The sequence below is a fragment of the Notechis scutatus genome, chromosome 3 (assembly GCF_049901735.1).
Source record: "Notechis scutatus isolate UNSWTSFEM ecotype Mainland chromosome 3, rNotScu1.2, whole genome shotgun sequence".
In the NCBI taxonomy this organism is placed as follows: Eukaryota; Metazoa; Chordata; class Lepidosauria; order Squamata; family Elapidae; genus Notechis; species Notechis scutatus.
The window spans coordinates 67,478,237-67,499,073 of NC_142011.1; the positions used below are offsets into that span (position 1 = coordinate 67,478,237).

General features: G+C 36.3%; 1 protein-coding gene across 9 annotated transcripts in view; it reads left to right on the forward strand.

The window, feature by feature from the left end:
- FGGY (FGGY carbohydrate kinase domain containing) overlaps positions 1-20,837 on the forward strand; it is a 195,827-nt gene that overhangs the window by 109,792 nt on the left and 65,198 nt on the right. For all 9 annotated transcript variants that reach the window (XR_015748593.1, XM_087960356.1, XM_087960354.1 and 6 more), the window contains 2 exons: positions 11,654-11,761; positions 17,822-17,883. Coding sequence is in view for 8 of the 9 variants with exons in the window: in XM_087960356.1 (XP_087816482.1) it covers positions 11,654-11,761; positions 17,822-17,883 (170 nt within the window). In the remaining variant the exon portion in view is untranslated. The remainder of the gene's footprint in view (positions 1-11,653; positions 11,762-17,821; positions 17,884-20,837) is intronic.

The window sequence follows — 20,837 nt, forward strand, 5'->3', positions numbered from 1 at the left end:
TAGCTATTCCCACAATCCCTCCCTCCTTCCCCTACCCAGCAGCATTTAACAACAACATCTCCCTTCTTGACCACATCACAAATGATAATATTCAACAACATTTTGGTGTGGTACCAATTATAAAGATGAGAAAAGGCTGACTCCGCTGCTTTGGACATGTTCAGAGAGCAGCACCTTCCACCTTGGCCAAGACACCATGGCCAAGCCTACCAATTAGAAGTCAATGGCCTTGCGGGCGTCCAAAACAGAGATGTGAAGACACCATCAACAAAGATATGCAAGCTGCGGGTCTGTGCCCTGGAGATGCAGCTGGAGACTCAGCTTATCATGCAAAGTGGCATTCAGTGATCTGAAAAGTGGATCCTGCACCTGCGGGAATACACTAGGAAGAAGAAGAAGTTAAAATGGGAACATGACACTACCGTAAATGTTCTTTTCCAAAGGTCATTCAAGATGTATTGTAACTGTTCAGCATTTAGATGATATACAAGTTGATTTACCTGCTTTTTTCTTTTCCCTTTTCCCTTACAAATTTCTCTTTTCCACTTTTCCTCCCTTACTTTCCCATTGTTTTCATTTTCCTTTGTATTTTATAATTTGATAAACTAATAAAAACTATCAACTTAAAAAAAAACTGCAACCATTACAAATACATGCCAGTTTGCCAAGACTCCACATTTTGATCACGTGACCATGGGGATGCTGCAATGGTCATAAGTGTGAAAAGAATGGTCATATGTCACTTTTTTTTCAGTGCTGTTGTGACTTCAAATAGTCAATAAATGAATGGTTGTAAGTCAAGGATTACCTGTATATATAGGTATTTCTGTAATGAAACCTTGTCTGCTAGCCTGGTCTCATTGATAAACATGGAGAAAACCAAAACAGGTTGAAACAGAAATAAAATTTGTAGGTTAAAATCTTTGTTTTCTTAAAGTGTGAAATTTCAGAATATTGCCATTCCGCCCCCCTACAAATTGATTATTCAGATAGGCTTGATCATCTAGGCCAGTGATGGCTAACCTTTTTGTCGTTGCATGCCGAAAGTGCCTGCGTGCATGCACGCATGCTTGCACCTATAATGTAATGCATGCACAACCCCCCTGCACTCCCCCTGCCCCCTGCGCATGTGCATGTGACCCCTCACGCTCCCCCGCCACTTGCACATGTGCACGTGTCTCCTGCATGTGCCCCGCTCCCCACGCATGTGTGGCAGATACCCAAAAATCAGATGGCTGATAGGCGCATGCACATGCACAGTGGAACTGAACTGGGGCGATGGCTTGCGTGCCTGCATAGATAGCTCTGTGTGCCACTTCTGGCACGCCTGCCATAGGTTCACCATCACGGATCTAGGCTTTTATTCCTGGAAGTGGTAAAGATATTGCCATTTCTGAAGTAATTTAGAAATGGCGTTTTATTTTAAACACATTTATTATCCGAGTAATATTTTACTTTTAAATACAATGTATAAGCTCTCAGAAAACCAAACCAGGTTTGAACAGAAATAAAACATGCAGGCAAACCTCTTTGAAGGATGTTGTTTCTTAGTGTATTGAATTTCAGGTTATTGCCATTTAAAAAAAAAAATATTAGCCTCATTGAGTATTTAGAAAGTATAACTGCTTTCTAAAATCTATAAGAAATCTTCCTTCAACTCTGCTTTAAACTGGGCTGCTCCCGAATGCTGTAATTTGAGACATGTTTTATGATGAGCAAGACAGTGGCTTTCCTTTTGCAGAGGATGATCTATTGATTAGGAATCTGACCTTTTCCAAACCTATGTCTTGAACCTATTGCATAGGGAGCCTTTAACTGTATTTCCAGCAGCCACAGCCAGCATGGCTAATGTGAGTTTCTGGCAACTGTAAATCAATTGGGGCACTGCTCTGTATCCTTGGTGGGATACTATTAAAAAGACTGAATTCAGATATTGGATGCATAGATGAACATACACATGAAGTACACATCCTTTGCCACTTGTAGGTAGCTATAGATGTCAAATATTTTATTTTTTTAAAGCCAGGATGTAGTGATGGGACAGAGTGCATTTTTCCAGTTTTAATATGTAATATTCTTCTTCTTGAATATGAGCTCAAAAATCCATCAGGAATTTTCTAACTGTGGCATCATGCAACAACCAAAGATTTTAATATGTCCACAAATCACTTACTTGCTTCATTTTTATCTGAGCTAATCATTGTCTGAGTAAGCATGTTGGACATTTAAATAATTATCAGAAACTTTTAAAAAGCTTAGCTTGACATTTATGTGGAATATTAATTATAGTGAAAGAGTAACTTGGCGGCAAGTGGTGAAGACGCTCACCTCCCACTTGGAAGATTGAGAGTTCAATCATAGGTGGCAGCAGATATTTCTCTCCTCGGGCACAAAGAAAAAATACCTGCTGTGAACTCCATGTAACATCAGGAAAGGCATCCGGCAGTGGTGGGATTCAATTTTTTTTTTACTACCGTTTCTGTGGGCGTGGCTTGGTGGGCATGGCAAGGGAAGGATACTGTAAAATCTCCATTCCCACCCCACCCCCACTAATCTGCTTTCCAGCTTCGTTCTCCTGTGCAGGGCAACAAAAGAAGACCCAGACGATCAGCTGGGACTCGGGAGGCAGAGAATAGATGGGGGCAGGGCCAGTCAGAGATGGTATTTGCCGGTTCTCCAAACTACTCAAAATTTCCGCTATCAGTTCTCCAGATCTGGTCAGAACCTGCTGAATACCACCTCTGGCATCTGGCCAGTAAATGTTCAGCTCCTTCTAGTCACCCCGACTCTACCTCAAATTAAGGGAATTAAGAATTGGGAAAAATTATTACATTGAAGATCTTTATAGCTATCAAGAAAAACTATTCATTAGTTAGCACCATTTAAGATTCCAGTAACTGGAATATTAGACAATCATTTTGATTCAATTTTAAAATGAAATATTTTTAAAACTCCAAGTGAAGGCAAATATACGTGTCCCAGGATAATGTTGCAAGATCCAATTTGGGTCAGTCACCGGAACCAGATATTTTGTCTTTCGAGCTTTCAGTTTTCTCCTGGAGCCCATCTTCAGAGAATTTCTCTCTAGCAGGGTGTGTATCTATTTAATGCATTTTATTTGTATATATTATGCTTTACCCACTGAAGAATTGTATTAGGAATATACTTTAAACAATATAGTTATAATTTCCAAAATGGGAAATTGAAATGTTATAAATAAAATAAATATGAAGATAAGATATTAACAATAAACACATTAGGTTAGAGTAGTTGTACACTACAAAGGAATACCTTATTTTTTAATGTATCTTAATATAACAACTACAAAACAATCTTACTGATATGCATGATAGAGTTTCTGAATAATATAAGGTTGCTTGTATGTGTGGTAATGTCTGTTGTAAATAGTGCAGGACTTTGGAGTACAAAAAGCCATTTCAGTGTACAGTACAAGACCGCCTGTAGAAACATACCCAGACAGGCCTTTGTGTTCATTTATCAAAGCTCTCTGCTTCTATTGCATTGCAGGCGACATAGTAAATATTAGAGGGGCAAAGGTTATTCTGTATCCAGACAGTGCCAGTAACTGAAATTATTTTTTTAAAAAAATTGAATTGCGGGCCTTAAAATACAAAGCAAAAATGTTATTCAAAATTGCCAAACTCCAAAACATTAATGAAAGTTTACAGATCTTGTCTTCTGTGAAACATTTGATATAAATTCACATAATACCCCTGCCCTTAAGAAGACAGGAAATGAGCTGGACAGTATTGTTATTAGAAATACGCACAAGTTAATTGAGCAAGCATTTTAAATGGGTTTCACGACTGGCTGTCTACCTGGCATGAAATCTCCAAGGCCTTTCCATAAGGTCCACCATTGGATTTTTAAAAATGTTTTGGAGAAATTTGCATAGAAAGATCAGTAAATAAGTTTTACCAAATATACCAATGGCACAAAGTTATGAAAAGCAGTTGTTCAATGTTATTTTGTTGGTTTTGACAGTATTTTACCTATCTGGGTAATTATGAATCTTGACTGTCTATGCCCCGATTAAATATGCATTTAATGTGTTTTAAAAATCTTGATGGGTATGATTTTGGAAAGAGAGAATACTTAAGTGCAATTTACAAATATTATTAGCATAGTTGTTTGGAATATATATCCAATTACTCAAAGGTATAAACAGAAAAGTAAAAACTGAAAATCTACAATATGAAGGTGATGGCTCACGTCAGAAGAAGGTTCTTAAAGGGTTTGTAAAATATTTGACAGCTTGTTATTATTTCTGTGGTGCTGCTTCTGTTTTTATCTGCGTGCATAAGTTAAATTTCCCTAGGATTTATATTAATTAGTGACCAGGTAAAACATTTCAAATCAGCACATAATGGAAATAAGAAGCACTAATAAAGGCCAAACTATGGCAGCAAATCTGGAGAACGGCACAATGGCCAACAGATTGGAAAAGATCTGTCTATATTTCAGTAACAAAAAATGAGATGCAACAAACTAAAGTATGCAAACTATCTTACAATATTCTTAATTTCACATACTAGCAAAATAATATTTATTTTATTCATAATATTATAACATTTATGAAGTGCTTTTATTTATATATTATTGCAATAAGAATGACAAGTAGAGAAGACTTCATTCTTCCAAAGATACATTTAAGAATATTTGAACCTATTTTTATTAATAATAATGATGTCCCATTGAAAGTTCATCGCAGAATAATTTTTATAACTTTATTAGTCGTGTTTGCTGTTGAAAACTATTATGGATAACTGCATATTAGTTCAGTTCAAGTTAACAGTTCAGCTATGGATTGCACTGGAAAAAAACATTTTTTGGTAGATTCAGTTCAACATTTTGCCTTCTAATTATAATGCTGTTTTCTGTCATGAAAGATAGCTTGATGTGAGCTACTAAGTTAGTGTTATTAATGACAAGTTTGTGTGGCTTGAGCGCCACGTGATGGGGTGAGCTCCCATCCTCCCCCAGCTCCTGCTAACCTAGCAGTTCAAAAGCATGCAAATGTGAGTAGCTAAATAGGTACCACTTCTATGGGAAGGTTAACATTGCTCTGTGATGTCATGCTGGCCATATAACCACAAAAATGTTTTGGGATAGCACTGGCTCAATGGCCTTGAAACGAAAATGAGCCCCTATAGTTGGCAACAATTAGTGGAGTAAAATCTGCAAGGACTCCTTTTTTTAAAAAATAAGAGTTTTCAACAAATATAAATTATTTTCACAAATACAGATTTTTAAAAAAATACCGGTAGCATTAATGAAATCATTTCCAATGAACATGTCAACGAAGAAGTCCCCTTGTGTCCTCCAGTGCCAATTCCATTTGATGCAGGGGGAAAGATACAATAATATAACTACTGCATATAATACTAAACTACACAACTTTACATTGCAAGAATCATTTTGAAGGCCCCACCCCCAAGTATGCGTCAGTATAAGAGACTTACAAATCAGAATTAAATGGGAGGTGCACAGGGGTGGGATTCAAATTTTTTAACAACCAGTTCTGTGGGTGTGGCTTATATGGTGGGCGTGGCTTGGTGGTCATGTGACTGGGTGGACATGGCTTGGTGGTCATGTTATTGGCTGAGCGTGGCCAACTCAATATCACTCACATCAAGGCACGCATCTCCTCACCTGGCCTCTCATGACTGTGGGGATGCTGCAACAGTCATAAGTGTGAAAAAGGGTCATAAGTCACTTTTTTCAATGCCATTGTAACTTTGAAGGGTCACTCCACACAAGCAAAGTACCAGCAAAGGAGGGAAAAACAATTCCAGAGACATTCCAGAGACAGGAAGTCTAGTCCTGCCAAGAATGTAATAAGAGTTAATGGAGAGGCAGTTTCTGTAAGCAACACCAGAATGTTTCCTTCCTGCCTTCCTTACAGGATTAGGCCAGTACTTTCTTCTAACAACCGGTTCTCCGAACTGCTTAGAATGTTAACAACCGGTTCTAGCGAATAGGTGCGAACTGGTAGAATCCTGCCCTTAGAGATGCACACATTCATAAGTGCAGAGGAAAGTTTATTTCAAAAAGCTTTGGGGAAATTATGTTTGGCCTTTTATTCTCTGTATAGGGAACTCTTTCACTTTCAGGCAGCCCTTCTCAGAAATGCTGCTTCTTCCTGCCTGTCATGTTTTTCATAGATTATAATCTAAAGCGCAGCTTTCATCTTATTTGGAAAGTGACGGGTTTATTTGTTATCTGTGCACAAGGATGAGTTGAGCTTAGTAGAAAGAAAAAGAAGAGCGTGCTTGCTTGTATGTGTCTAAATTTAAACTTTGATTTTATAAAACTGTAATAATCTAGGGAAGATCATTTGATGACTTGAAGGGCTTTCTTGGGACTGTCATTTTTTCAATATACAATTATACATTTGTAAGGTGAATTTTTTTTCAGTGCTTTCAAGTACTTTTTCAATTCACTCCTCAAGAGTTGACACTGAGTTTTGGTTGGGCACACCAAGGTTGAATTGAGGACTGTATCTCATCCAGATGATTTATTCATAACAAACACTGCCTTCTGGCAGTTGCATCACAGCTGAATACGGTTAAACTAGATTCATCATTTCATTTGTTTCTGATTGCTCTATAATGTTTACATATCTAACATATTAGTATAAATCTTGGAGGGAGTAGATTGAGGTTAAGTCCTCCCACATGACTCTTTTTTCTTTTCTCAATCTTACCATAAGCATTGAACCTTCACAACAGTTGAAATATTCCAAACCAAGAGAGAAATATGTCCCTGGTTAATTCAGTGGTTTAAAATGGATTACAAATGAAGAACAGACAACCACAGAAACTGCAGTGTTTTTCTTCAGATGTCTGAGGACGCTGTCATTCCGGTCAAAATAATGATCAGAAGAGATGGAGAAATTTTTAGATTTTTATCTTATATAGCTGCCATCTCATGTAGTAACTCTGGGAAATATATATATATATATTGTTTTCTTAAGTGTTTGCGGGTACTTAGATGTATGGTATTCAACTTTGTTCGGGTATTTTCCCACGTCATTATAGTTGTGCTTTTAAAGTTGTAGTAACGTTTCGGCAGAATCTCATCTGCCATCATCAGGCTTCTGTATTGTGTTCGTCTGTGAGTCAGACTTTTACAGTTGTTTCAGTTTTAAATTTGGGGCTAGCCTACTGCTGTGCCAGAATGGTTTTTTTCTTCATCCTGATTGGTTGGGAGTCTTGGTCTGTGTTTATTGGTCTTGGAGTTTGCTGTGTTCTGCTTGATTGGTGTTTCTAATATCTTCTGTCTGTTTTGTGGCTTTTTTTGTCTTGATTGGCTGGCAACGTTGTGTTCAAAATTGGAGGCTTTTAGTGCAGCTTGGCTCCGAGTAAACGGACGGCTATTGTTTATTAGGAAGCTAGGTTTCATCTGGTTGCCTGGTTGGGGTGTGTTTGAGCTGGAGGTATCAGGGGGAGTCTGTTTGTGCCCAGGTGTTTGCCTGGCTTGTGGTGTGGATATTTTTTTGTTTGAGAGTGCAGGCTTCCAGATAATTGACAGTCTGGTGGGGTCATCTCTTCTATTCATGCTTTCAGATCTTTTTTCAATCTCTGTGGCTTCTCTGATAATTCTGTAGCTGGGGTTTTCTATAGTGGCTAGGGTTTTGGTGCCATTGAAGTCGATGCTATGACCTGTGGCTTTCATGTGTTGTACTAGTGAGGAAGCGTGTTCCAGCTTTTTTACTGCATTTTTGTGTTCATCTAGGTGGGTACTTATTCTTCTATTGGTCTGTCCAATGTATGTGGCAGGGCATGATGCATGTAAGGTGATTCCTTGTAGGAATAGACAATATGATTATCCTAATCCAGTGGAACCTTGGGTCGTGAACGCTTCTGTTCATGACCAAATCAGGTGATGACCAAAATTTTCAGAAAAGTTTTGCTTCTGGTTGCGAACACATCTTCAGGTGGCGACTAATCACAGCTGTGGTGATTTTCCCTGCTGCAGTGATTTCCCCTTCAGTGCCATTTTTTTTTTGTCCGTGCATGCACAGTCAATTGTGCTTCCTCTCAGGACCAAATCTGGTTGTGACCGAAGTCCTGGAATGGATTACGGTCACAACCCAAGGTTCTACTGTAATAAATAATAAAACTCAAACCCACTTTCTTGCATTTATTCTGTGTACTCTCGTGTTCCCTACACTAAAATCAGGATGCAGAAAGATCAATAGCATGGTATCAGTATTACTGATTATAATAGTATCAATAGTAAAGATTAAAGGTATGGAAAAAAATTAGGTGAACTTTTCTGTCATATGTCAAATAGACTATTTGTATACTATCTATTTTTTTCCTTACAAAAATCCTTATATTTCCCAAAATTTTGTATTGATCAATTATTTTATCACTGTATTCTCTGAACTCACAATTCTATAATATGCTTCCCCGACTAAAGAAATTAAATTTGAGGTAGCATATAAGTGCATTTTAAATTTGACTCAGAAATTGCACTTGTACAATTCAACAGTAAGGTTATTATCCAGAACTCCTTTCAGATTTAACATAGCATCTGTCCTAAAAGAACTGCATTGCCTACCTATGCACTACCAATCGTACTTTTAAAAAATCTCAGAATGGCTGAGTCCCTTATTATTTCAGAACCATGAAACTTGAGCATAAATCTTTCTCAATGTGAGCTTACTCAAATATTAAGGTTTACAGGAAAAAAAAATCTTTTAAATGACCATTCACTATCAGAGACGTATTTTCTATTGTGGCCACTACTGCAAGTCAGGATGGTACTGATATCTATCAATACTAGAGGAAGAACTTAATTCTCACATTCAAAGCTTAGTCATGGTTATACAATGTTTTTTGTTTAATAATGCTGCTTGTTGTTGTACTTATAATTGTGCATTTAAAAAAAATGTTTTAGTTACATTATTACCTATTGAGTTGGTTTTACTGCTTTATGTTTCTTTTTCATGGTCTATATTTTATTGTGAGGTCTTCAGAATAGTGGATAGGCTATAAATATTTAAAATAAAATCGAGCTTTATGCCTGTCCCTGAGGAAGGTATCTGGCTGTCAGGAAATCTTATATAGTTCCCACCAATTTCATTGTATGTTCTTTTTTTATTCTGGATTGCATTGAAAGTGATTTTGTCATATTGAATGAGATGACAAAATACTGAATAAAAATCATAATATTTACAGTGCAGATAATATTTAATACATTTAATGATGTGGAAATATTTCCAAATACCGTTTAGTTTTTTTGTTACACTAATTTACAAAGGTATATCATACTCAACAAAAACACTTTCAAAAGCCTGCCAACCCAAGACATTTTAAAATGCTACAAAATGTGTGATTCTTAAAATTAAATTTGGATTAATAATCAGGCTGGTTCAGCATTTAACTCAAAAGGTATTTCAAAAGATGGAATTACTGAAAGTAAAATGGAAAGAGGAGCTCAAATGCACTTAAACATGCCACAAAATATGCCATTGTGCTTCAGTTCCTCAGTGTACATGTTGTAAATTAGATATGGCCTGGTTTAGTATTTCAGCATTCATTCACCTGGCAGATTTGGATTTACAACTTTGGGAAAAGATTCTGCTACTTTAAATAGTTGTCGTAGGTGCTATTTTCATGCGTCTACATGTGGCTCAATCTATGGTATGTTTTATTGCTGTTTTTTATGCATACTTTTCGATTTGTAGAATTTGAAATGTTCACAGCCCTTATATTTAATAGCTATTCATCCCTTTCTGTTGGGACCTCCCTTCTATGGAAGCCATTACTAATTGTGAGAATGGTAAATCTGCAGAATATATTTGCATGTAAAACCCTGGAGAAATCTATTGGAAAGAAGAAGTGGCCCTCTGCCAAATTCCAGGATTTTTAAAAGATCCCAGTGGAGTTCTGGCGGAAGGAAAGAAAATCCTTGTACAGAGGAAAAGCTCCACACCCATTGTCTATGCTCAAGATGTACTAATGTGCAAATCTTAATTGCTCTGCAGATTTGTTGATAGTTTTTTGGAATGCATTCAAATGGTATTTCAGGAGTAAGATGATATGAACATCTGAGTGGGTAAGTGGAGATCAGCTAGTGACAGAAATACCCTGGTAAATTATTGTGGGTATTCTGTAAAATACCAAGCTGGGGTGCAGATATTCAAAACCTGATGGTGTCCCAGCAGAACCAATTATAGTCTTTTAATTTAACTTTCCTTTTGAGGATTGGCAAAGACTCAGGTAGCTTTGGGAACAATGAACCAATCATTTATGGAAGATGGCAAATAATGAGTTAGGTCATATAATATTTAGACCTTCCTGGAGTCGTTCAGAAAAATAAATTTTGGAAGTTTTTGTGTTTATGTTCAGAGTTCCAGATAGTAAAAAGGAATTTATTTTTTATTCCACCTTCAGGTCACGTAATCTGGAAGTGTTGCAAATTGTACTTTTCCAGAGCTAGATTAAAAACAACTGCAAGTGACCAATAATTTTGGCACAGTTCTAAAATAAGGTGGCCAGTTATCATTATGTGCTTTGTTTATTCATTTTTTGCATATTGTAAAAGAGGATTTGCACTTGTCTCATTAATAATTGGGTGTCAAGTAACCTGTAAAAACTTGAAATATAGCTTCTTTGATTCATACCTTCTTATTTCTATTTATACTTTGTCCTTGCGCTAGTTATTGTCAGAACAGTGGTGGGATTCAATTTTTTTTACTACCGGTTCTGTGGGGGTGGCTTGGTGGCTTGGTGGACATGGCAAGGGAAGGATACTGTAAAATCTCCAGTCAGAAGGTGGTATTTGCTGGTTCTCTGAACTACTCAAAATTTCCACTACCGGTTCTCCAGACCTGTTCAGAACCTGCTGAATATCACCTCTGTGTCAGAACATCACATACACACGCGCACACACACACAACACACACACACACACACTCACAAAGGTTCTTTGAGAAAAAAATGGGAAAATTTTATTTGTTGTATTGGCAGAGAGAATATGAGATAAGAAATGTCCATAAAGTGTACACATGATGGTGCAGATGTATGTGTGCAAATTTAGAAGTAATCATAATCTCAAATATAAATGCAGTAGATTTTAATTCAGTTAGGAATAATATTCCTTGATGATTGATCATGGTTGATACTTGAAAGACAACTCCAAAACCCCTGCTTTCTTTTTCTAAATAGGAAAGAATAGGAATATTCTTTATTGACCAGTTTGATTGGGTACACACGGAATTTGTCTTCTTAGAGATAAATGTTTTTATTTTTAAATTACTTGATGATCTCAACAGTTGATCAAATTGAGCTATATAGTTTGCAAATATGGCCATGATGCTGCCATACATGCATTTGCTATCAATACTGAAATCTCTCAAATCTCTGACAGTTGTTACTGAGAAGATGCTGCAGTCTCAAGAACGATTATGTGCATTTTAGAGCAATTTCTCACATTTCTGTCTTGCTTCTATGTTGCTTCTCTTTCTTTGCCACTAGTTTCCCTTTGGCGTCTTTGCTTCAAGCAAGGAATTACCTGTATGGTTCACATACTTTTCCAAGCTTCTACCCATAAACCTGTAACTTTGTAATGCTTGAACTCTTGCATAGCTTGCATAATTACATTTACATTTTCTTTTCAGGTTAGCAAGTCCCCTATATTTGTCTCTGGTGTTTGGGGACCCTATTATTCAGCAATGGTTCCAGGATTGTGGCTAAATGAAGGAGGTCAAAGTGTAACAGGGAAACTGGTAGGTCTAATTTTTAGTTCCATTTATCTTTTTAGTTATATTTAAGCTACACCATTATCTTCACATTTGTTAATTGAAAACATGCAATAGGTGATATTGTATAATAATGGTTAGAATTATAAACTTATGTGACAGTTCAAACTTTGAAATAATTTTAGTATCTACAGCAAATCCATAGTAAATTTCCCTACTGTGAATCATGGAAGAGAGGGTGATAACTGTATTCATCCCTCATGTGCCATAGGAAGTAGATTTGCCTTATTCATGGTGTCATGAAATAGATTTTAGCTCTGGACTGAATTCTATTTGCAAAAGAAAGATAAAAAAGAAACTACTCTCCTATTGTATCTTCTTAATATAGACACATAATTATTTATTACCTTATTTTTGTATACTGTCTTTCACATCCTGCTGATACATTTTTCAAGTAAATGAATACATTCATTAGCAAAGTTAGTTTCTTTGCTGTGGATCATACATATGAACTAATATTGGGTATATAGAATAGAATAGAATAGAATAGAATAGAATAGAATAGAATAGAATAGAATAGAATTCTTTATTGGCCAAGTGTGGTTGGACAAACAAGGAATTTGTCTTGCTGCAAATACTCCCTGTATACATAAAAGAAAAGATACATTCAAGATAATAGGTATAAGTATATACATAGTTATGAATACATGAAATGGGTACATATAAGAAAAATAAACAATAGGACAGGGACGGTAGGCACGTTGGTGCACTTATGCACGGCCCCCACAGACCTCTTAGGAAAGGGGTGAGGTCAATAGTAGACAGTCTAAGGTTAAAGTTTTTGGGGTTTGGGGAAGAAACCACAGAGTCAGGTAGAGTATTCCAGACATTGACCATTCTGTTGCTGAAGTCGTATTTCCTGCAATCAAGTTTGGTGCGATTAACCTTGAGTTTGTATCTATTGTGTGCTCTTGTGTTGTTATGGTTGAAGCTGAAGTATTCATTGATAGGTAAGTCATTGCAATATATGGTTTTATATACCATACTTAGATCAGACCGAAGACGGCATAATTCAAGGTTTTCTAGGTCTAGAATTTCAAGTCTGGTGGCATAAGGTATTCTGCAACGAGCAGAGGAGTGGAGAACTCTTCTTGTGAAATATTTCTGGACTTTCTCAATTGTGCTAATATTAGATACGTAATGTGGGTTCCAGACTGATGAGCTGTATTCGAGTATTGGTCTAGCAAATGTTTTGTATGCTCTAGTTAGCAGTGTGATATTACCAGAGAAAAAGCTACATAGGATTAGGTTAACAACTCTTAATGGCTTTTTGGCTATGTAGTTACAGTGGGCTCTAGCACTTAGATCATTAGAGATGAGTACTCCAAGGTCCTTTACAGAGCTTGGATCATCAACAAGATCTTCACTATTCAGCTTGTATTTTATTTTCTGATTTTTTTTTGCCAATATGTAAGACAGAGCATTTATTTGTTGAGATCTGAAGTTGCCATTTGTTTGACCATTCTGATACATAGTCAAGATCTTTTTGAAGGGTAGCAGTATTGTCTGTGGTATTGAACAGCTTTACATCATCAGCGAAAAGAACACAGTTGCTCTTAATATGATCACAGAGGTCATTTACGTAGAGTATGAAGAGAGTTGGTCCTAGAACACTGCCTTGGGGGACACCACTATTGACAGGTACAGAATTTGATAGGACACTCCCAATTTTGACCATTTGTTGTCTGTTTGACAGGAATGCTTCTATCCAGTTATGCAGTTGTCCAGAGATACCATAAGATTTTAGTTTTAAGAGTAGTTTGTCATGTACCACTGAATCAAAGGCTTTACAGAAGTCTATGTAGATTGCATCTATTGTTTTGCCCTGATCGAGTTGTGTAGTCCATATGTTTTTGCAGTGTAAGAGTTGCAGATTACAGGGTAGTTTTTTTCTGAAACCAAATTGTTTATTGGAGAGTAGGTTGTTTGTCTCTAAGTGGAGGATAATGGATTGGTTAATAATTGATTCCATGATTTTACAGGTGACGCAGCATAAGGAGATTGGTCTGTAATTTTCAACTAGGCTGGGGTCTCCCTTTTTGAAGGTGGGGATGACCGTGGCTTGTGACCATAGGTTAGGCAAGGAGCTGGTCCTGAAAGATTTTTCAAAGATTATGCTCAGAGGTTCGGCTATGGCAGTGGATAGCTTTTTTAAGAAGTAGCACATATTCCATCCGGTCCAATAGATAGAGATGGTTTTAGATTGCGTAGTGCTTTTTCAACATTGTCTTCAGTAAAATCGATATGTATTAGATCATTGTCGTTGTCTGTGGTTCGGCTAGGAAATACTGGACATGATCCATTGCTGTTTACAAATACTGAGCCGAAGAATGTGTTAAAGATGTTGGCTTTAATGGTGTCATCGTTTTACTATTAAGTCCTATCAGGGGTGGGATGGACCTTGATTCTTTTAGTTTGTTGTTTATAAAATTGTAAAAAGCGTGGGTGGAATTGGTGCGTAGAAGATTTTCCTCTTGTTTAATGTGATAATTGGTGCATTCAATCTTTATCTGGTGGCATAAATTTTTGTACCTGCTTTTGAAATTGGCAACGTGACCAGATTTGTTTTTCCACCAGAGTGATCTCTTTTTGGATTGAAGTTTCCTTATTGTTATGGGTAATCAGTTTTTTTTTTTGGGGGGGGGAGTTGTTGTTGGTACATATAGTTTGATGACTCTTTTGACTTCAAGTAAAAATATGTTGTAATGGTCTTCAACAATATTGCATCCAGCGAATAGAGATTGCCAATCAAGGGATGAGAGATCGTTGTCTATAAGATCATAGTTGCCTTTTTTGAAGTTATAATTGGGGATTATGTCATTGTGATGATTTTTGTGTGGGCGTATGTTGAGACAAAAGTCAATCATATTGTGGTCACTGCTGGAAAAGGGTTCTTTAGTTTGTATTCCGTAAATTAAATTCAAACTATTGCAGAAGATGAGATCGAGGCAGTTGTTTAGTCTAGTGTTGTTGGTTACTAGTTGTTCCAGTCCCAGATTTGTAAAAGCATTGTAGAAGGTTGCGTGTATGGGTTCAGTTGTACATTAGTTTAGGGTCCAGTCAATATGAGGTAGATTGAAGTCACCAAGAAAGATAAAAGCATGTGGGCAGGATGCTGCCCATGTTAGTAGTGTATTTAGCTTGTTTGCATGTTCGATGTCATAATCAGGTGCTCTGTAACATAGTAAGAATCGAAATGTGATATTTAAGGATAGTTCACAGATGATGGTCTCAGGAATAGCAAGCTCCTGGGTAACCTGGATGTTTTTTAGATGTAAGGACTTTTTATAGAAGATAGCAACACCACCTCCTCTACGGATTTCATGATCGGATCGGTAAACATGATAGTCTCTTACTGTGGTAATGGAGTCAGGGAGAGATGCGTTGAGCCATGTTTCACAGACAAATATGATGTCGAATTTAGCCATATTTAGTAAGAGGAGAAATTCAGGTATTTTATTGACAAGGCTTCTTGCATTGAGTAGCTTGCATTTAAGGCCAGCAGTAGTTGGAATTGAGATAGTTAGGGGCGTGCGTGCCTAGTCTTGGGTGATGGTGGATTGGTTGAGGTAGGGTTGTGGTTGAAGGTTAAAGCTGAGTTGCGGGTTGTGTGACTTACTTTTGATACAGTCAGCATGGTAGTCAATGTACAGGTCCTTCTCACCATTGTCTAGACGTTTTTTGAGTTCAGTGCGGAGTACATGGGAGCGGGCATGTTGCTGTATGGTTAGGTCAGGGCGAGAATGGAGGTTCTTATGGTTGGTGTTGGTTTTGGCAAGTGAATTTATAGTATAAATGAATTTACGTTTGCTTGATTCATTTTTGCAAATGACCCTGCAGAAGCGTGGGGCCACAGAGCCTTCTCGGTTTTTGAGCTCTTGGCCAATGCGGGAAATGTCAAGTATTTCATCAGGAGAGATGGTTGATGCTTGATAATCACTGATAATGTTTCGGACAGTTGTGATGTCATCACTGTCACTTATGTCCTTTAGACCAAATAAGATGGCGTTTGGATGTTTCCGTTCATGTTCAACAGCTTCTCTGATGAGGATTGGGATATCATTATTTGTCTGGCTTATGTTTTTTTGTGGATTGGGTTGTGGTTGTTGGGTAGAGATGTGGTTTGTAGCTATTGGATGTTCATAAGGTACAACACATCATAAGGTCCAACACTTAATGGTAGTCATAGGGTACAATAAACAATCAAACTATACTAGGAAACAGTCAATATAAATCGTAAGGATACAAGTGACAAAGTTACAGTCATACAGTCACAATGGGAGGGGGAGGGGTGATAAGGAGTAATGAGAAGATTAACAGTAATAGTAGTGCAGACTTTGTAAATAGTTGGACAGTGTTGAGGGAATTATTTGTTTAGCAGAGTGATGGCTTTTGGGGAAAAAAATGTCCTTGTGTCTAGTTGTTCTGGTGTGCAGTGCTCTATAGCGTCATTTTGAGGGAAGGAGTTGAAACAGTTTATGTCCGGGATGTGAGGGGTCTGTAAATATTTTCACAGCTCTCTTTTTGACTCATGCAGTATATAGCTCCTCGATTGAAAGCAGGTTGGTAGTAATTGTATTTTCTGCAGTCCTAATTACTCTCTGAAGTCTGTGTCTGTCCTGTTGGGTTGCAGAACCAAACCAGACAGTTATAGAGGTGCAGATGAGATTTAACTTTTTCATCACAGAGATATTCATTTCAGTCATTGAGAGCTTCATTTTGTTTTGTTTTGATTTTAAATATGTTTGGGAATAGAAATTCTACTTATTTATTAATTATTAAATGTATATGTCTAGTACACCTTTGCTTACTGATTCATGTGCTGAACTTGAATGATTAGGAAAAATGCCTGCTCTTGAAGGGAACTGTAGTTTCCTAATATTGATTCCTCAAGAATCAAGTTTGAATCTTCCTGGATCTAGTATTAATGCTGGATCGCTGAACATATAATGGAATGGAGGGCTGTTTGTCAGCTTTAGCCAATAACCAATCATATCCTATTTGAAAGAAGAATACTTAGCTTCAGTGATCATTTTCTGGTAACCTTGAAGTTGGATTAATGTAATTTATTTTTTTGCAGAATGGCCGAGAATATAGGGGTATGCCTTCTAAAGTTCCCATTTAAACTGCGTGAAACAACTATTGCAAGATATTAAAATAATAAATCTTGGGTTCATCCTTCAGTTTATCCTCAGAACAAATTGTTAGTGGATTGGATTGAGAGAAAATGACTGGCCTAAGTTTCCTGAGCTGCAGGACTGAATAGAAATTTGAACTTATGCCATCTTCAGTTATAGTTCAAGATTACCATTTTTTTTTGCTCCATAAGACACGCTCCCCCACACAAAAAAGTGGATGGAAATGTCTGTGCATCTTATGGAGCAAAAATTACAGGCCGCAGTGGCGGGGTCCTTTTACAGCGCTGAACCCTGCCTCTTCTGTCTTTGTCATTGCCTGTTTTCCTCCTCTAAACCTAGGTTTGTCTTATGGTCAGGTGCGTCTTATAGTGCGAAAAATACAGTAAATTTATTTTTATGTTTTAGACTGTCTGCACAATTCTATACTTATCTCCTGTAGCGTATTCCAGATTCATATAGTTCAACAGAACTTACAGTTCTGAGATGTGTGTAGAAATAATAATCTGCTGCATATTTCAAGTATGCAGACATAAAATGCACATACATATTGTCTGTATTTAATGTTAAGGGACTTGTAAACAGTATACTGGGGAATAAATCAAAAGTAATTTTGTTGAAGGTTTGGGGCCTTCATCACATTTCACAATTACAGCAGTAATTGCTGTAGGTTGAATTACCTTGTATGAAAAGATAATGTAAGGGTTAATTGTAGTAGGGCCTTGCTTTATAAATAAAATGACAAGCTACAATTATTGTAACAATTACATATTGGCAGAGCGTGTAGTTGCTGAAACAAATCTGTCACCCAGGTAATCATATTTCAAAAATATTAAACTATTTTCAATCAAAAAATCAATATATTTTTTTCATTTTCTTTTCTTTTCTTAAGCTAGAGCATATTGTCCAAGGACATGCTGCTTTCCCAGAACTACAAACAAAATCTGAAGCCAGGTCAAGTCATAAACCTTATTTCTTCTTCATTTATTATTCTGTTTAGAAATTTCTTTTTGGCTGTAATACAGGAAAACCAGTTAGCCAGAATCTTCCAGCTTCATTTGGGATGTGGGTTGGGGCTGCTTCTCATATTTACATGTCTGTCCAAACTTCTTTATCCTCCTTATTTTAGCATACATTTTCAATACACCTGAGGAATGAGTCACATGTCTATTTATGAGATACTGTTATCAACAGAAGTTGATTTTCTCTAGTCATGGCAGACTTGTAAAATAATTTTTGTGAATGCCTGGTTAGTTTTCAGAGGCTTAATTTCAGTGCATTTATGCATTTATCGTTGCAAAATTCCCATAAAAATCCCATCTTTTCATAATGGTGCCATTCTTGGTGAGATGATTATGTCAAGAATTTAACCTTATAATGAAGCAGTTACAAAGATCTTATAATAATATAAGTAATGGAAAGTTAATTATTTGACACTTAAAAACACTCATTCATATGAGTGATGTCACCGAATCCCTCCTTTTAAAAAAATTAAATAGAATCTTTGATTCTTTGCCACTAAATATCTCTTAATTAAATAAAAGGCATTTGGCATATTTTTGAACCATTCCATACAAATCCTCCAATTTTAACCCACTCACCAATGATTCTTTAGTCTCTCACAATAACTTTTTTACTTAGGGAATGATAGCTCACTTTATATCTTAACAATTTCAATTTTTATAGACTAAGATATAAATCTAAACATACAAATACACACAAACTTTCCTATTTTGTAACAAATAATTTGTTCCATATATCCCATCAACTAGCAGATATGTATTGAGGATATGTATTTAAGTTTTGAATTGAAAACTTGAAATATTTTTAAAAGGTCCAATCTATGTAGCAGTTTTGTAAATATGAATTAGATCAGTTCAGTTAAATATGTGCTCCAAATAAAATTATTTCCACCCAGTGCAAAGGCTACTGCTCTAGAGAGAAGACCAAGTGGAAATAAGGAAAGAAAACAGATATTACCTCATACCGGCATGTTAACCATTATGCAGGTTTTTAGGAAGGGGAGCTTAAGGAATAGAGCAGACTTCTTAAAATATGAGTTAGAGAGAATAGTTAGGTTTGATGATTATTATCTCTTCAATTTCCAGTTTTGACATCAGGATCTTTGTTTCCTCCCACACTGAAAATAAATTGATCCTCTCCTATAATATAAAAAAATCAGTTTATTCTTAATTAAGATATGATTTTGTAAAGCTGGACAGAGATGAATTCTGATTAAAAGATTTATACAATGTTACATTACAGAAGGACACTCGTTGTATACTATACAATATATGCTATGAGAGAGCCAATTTAGTATAGTGGTTAAGGCCCCAAGCTAAAAAGTAGGAGACTGTGAATTCTAGTCTAATTAGGTACAAAGGCAGCTGGGTGACCTTGGACCAGTTATATTCTCTCAGACCTGGGAAGAAGGCAATGGCAAATGGGGTTGGCCACTTAATAAAGATGCCATGTGAAAGTGAGGTGATGTTTCATTGATTTTACCACTTTAAGGATTTTATGTTTCTTTTGTTGTAAATGCTTGCCAGTCTTTGTAGAATCAGTGGTGGCATTTAAATATGACACATTTGTTTATATATTCTGAACATCAGGTAATTAGGTTAAATAGAGAGAATCATAAAGATAAATACATGAGATTTTAATACCTTTTAAAGCCTCAACAGGTCCAGGCAATCTCCAGATAAAATAGTACTAGAATAAGGACTTTGTTGGGACAAGCTATATGGACAACCAATTCTTATGGCCACACACCATCCTTGTTTCTTTATTTTTGTAGTATTTAAATAGAATTGTGAGCTACACATACAAAGTCATTTCAGAGGGTCATACTGTACTTCTGTTTCGATTTCCCATAATAGATGTTTCATTTTTTTCAATATAATCTTAATAGGAAATCACTGTTGTATTCTACTTTCTATGTTTCCTTTTATCCTGTAATTTCTGGGTTTTTTTTTTCTGGTGTCCAAAATTGTACAAATGAAATAATATAAAAAATAAAATAAAATTAATGTAATTTAAATAATTAATAGCTACATTAGCACAATAACTGATCAAATGAAAGCAGTCTTACACAAGCAATTCTTTGCAAATTGTGCACTTATTTTGCAACAAATGAGATTTCATTGTTTGAGCACATGTCCCCCAAAGAATTTACAGTTTTGATAATTTTCTTTAATGTATCTTTTGAAGACATAGAAGAAGTCTTTAAAAATATTATTGTATATTTTTATGGATATATTTGCTTTGCCAATGGATGTTATGGAACATTTAATCACTGGTGTATAGCTTTATTTTAAGTTTTTTCTTTAAACAAATTTATTTATTCATCAAATTTTGAAATCACCCATCTCCCTCACAAAGATGTGTTTGCCTGCAGCTAACATAGGATTGTTTTGACTTGAGAAACGTTTCCAAAACCATTTTACAATCTCACTCAAGTTCAAACAACTGGCTAAAGAGCCAGTTTGGTGTACTGATTAAGGCACTAGGCCAAAAAGCAAAAGACTATGAGTTGAAGTCCTGCCTTAGCCATGAAGCCAGCTGGGTAACTTTGGGCCAGTCCCTCTCTCTCAGCTCAACCCACTCACAGGGTTATTATTGGAAAGAAAATAGGGCAAATAGGTGTTGGATATGCTTGCTGTTGCTTTGAGTTGTTTCTAAAAATAATAAAGGCTGAAATAAATAAATACCTTCATCCAGAAAAAGAGTATTTTTGGAATACTTAATGAATGTATATTCTGTATGAATTTGTGGACTATTACAGCTCCATGACATAATTTCTTGTGAAATATATTTGAATTGTCCCATGTTCTCTGTTTGAAATCTTGTGCTATGTCACTGCAGCCTTCTTTTCAGTTATCTTTCTTCTTGTCCTCTTTCATTGAATA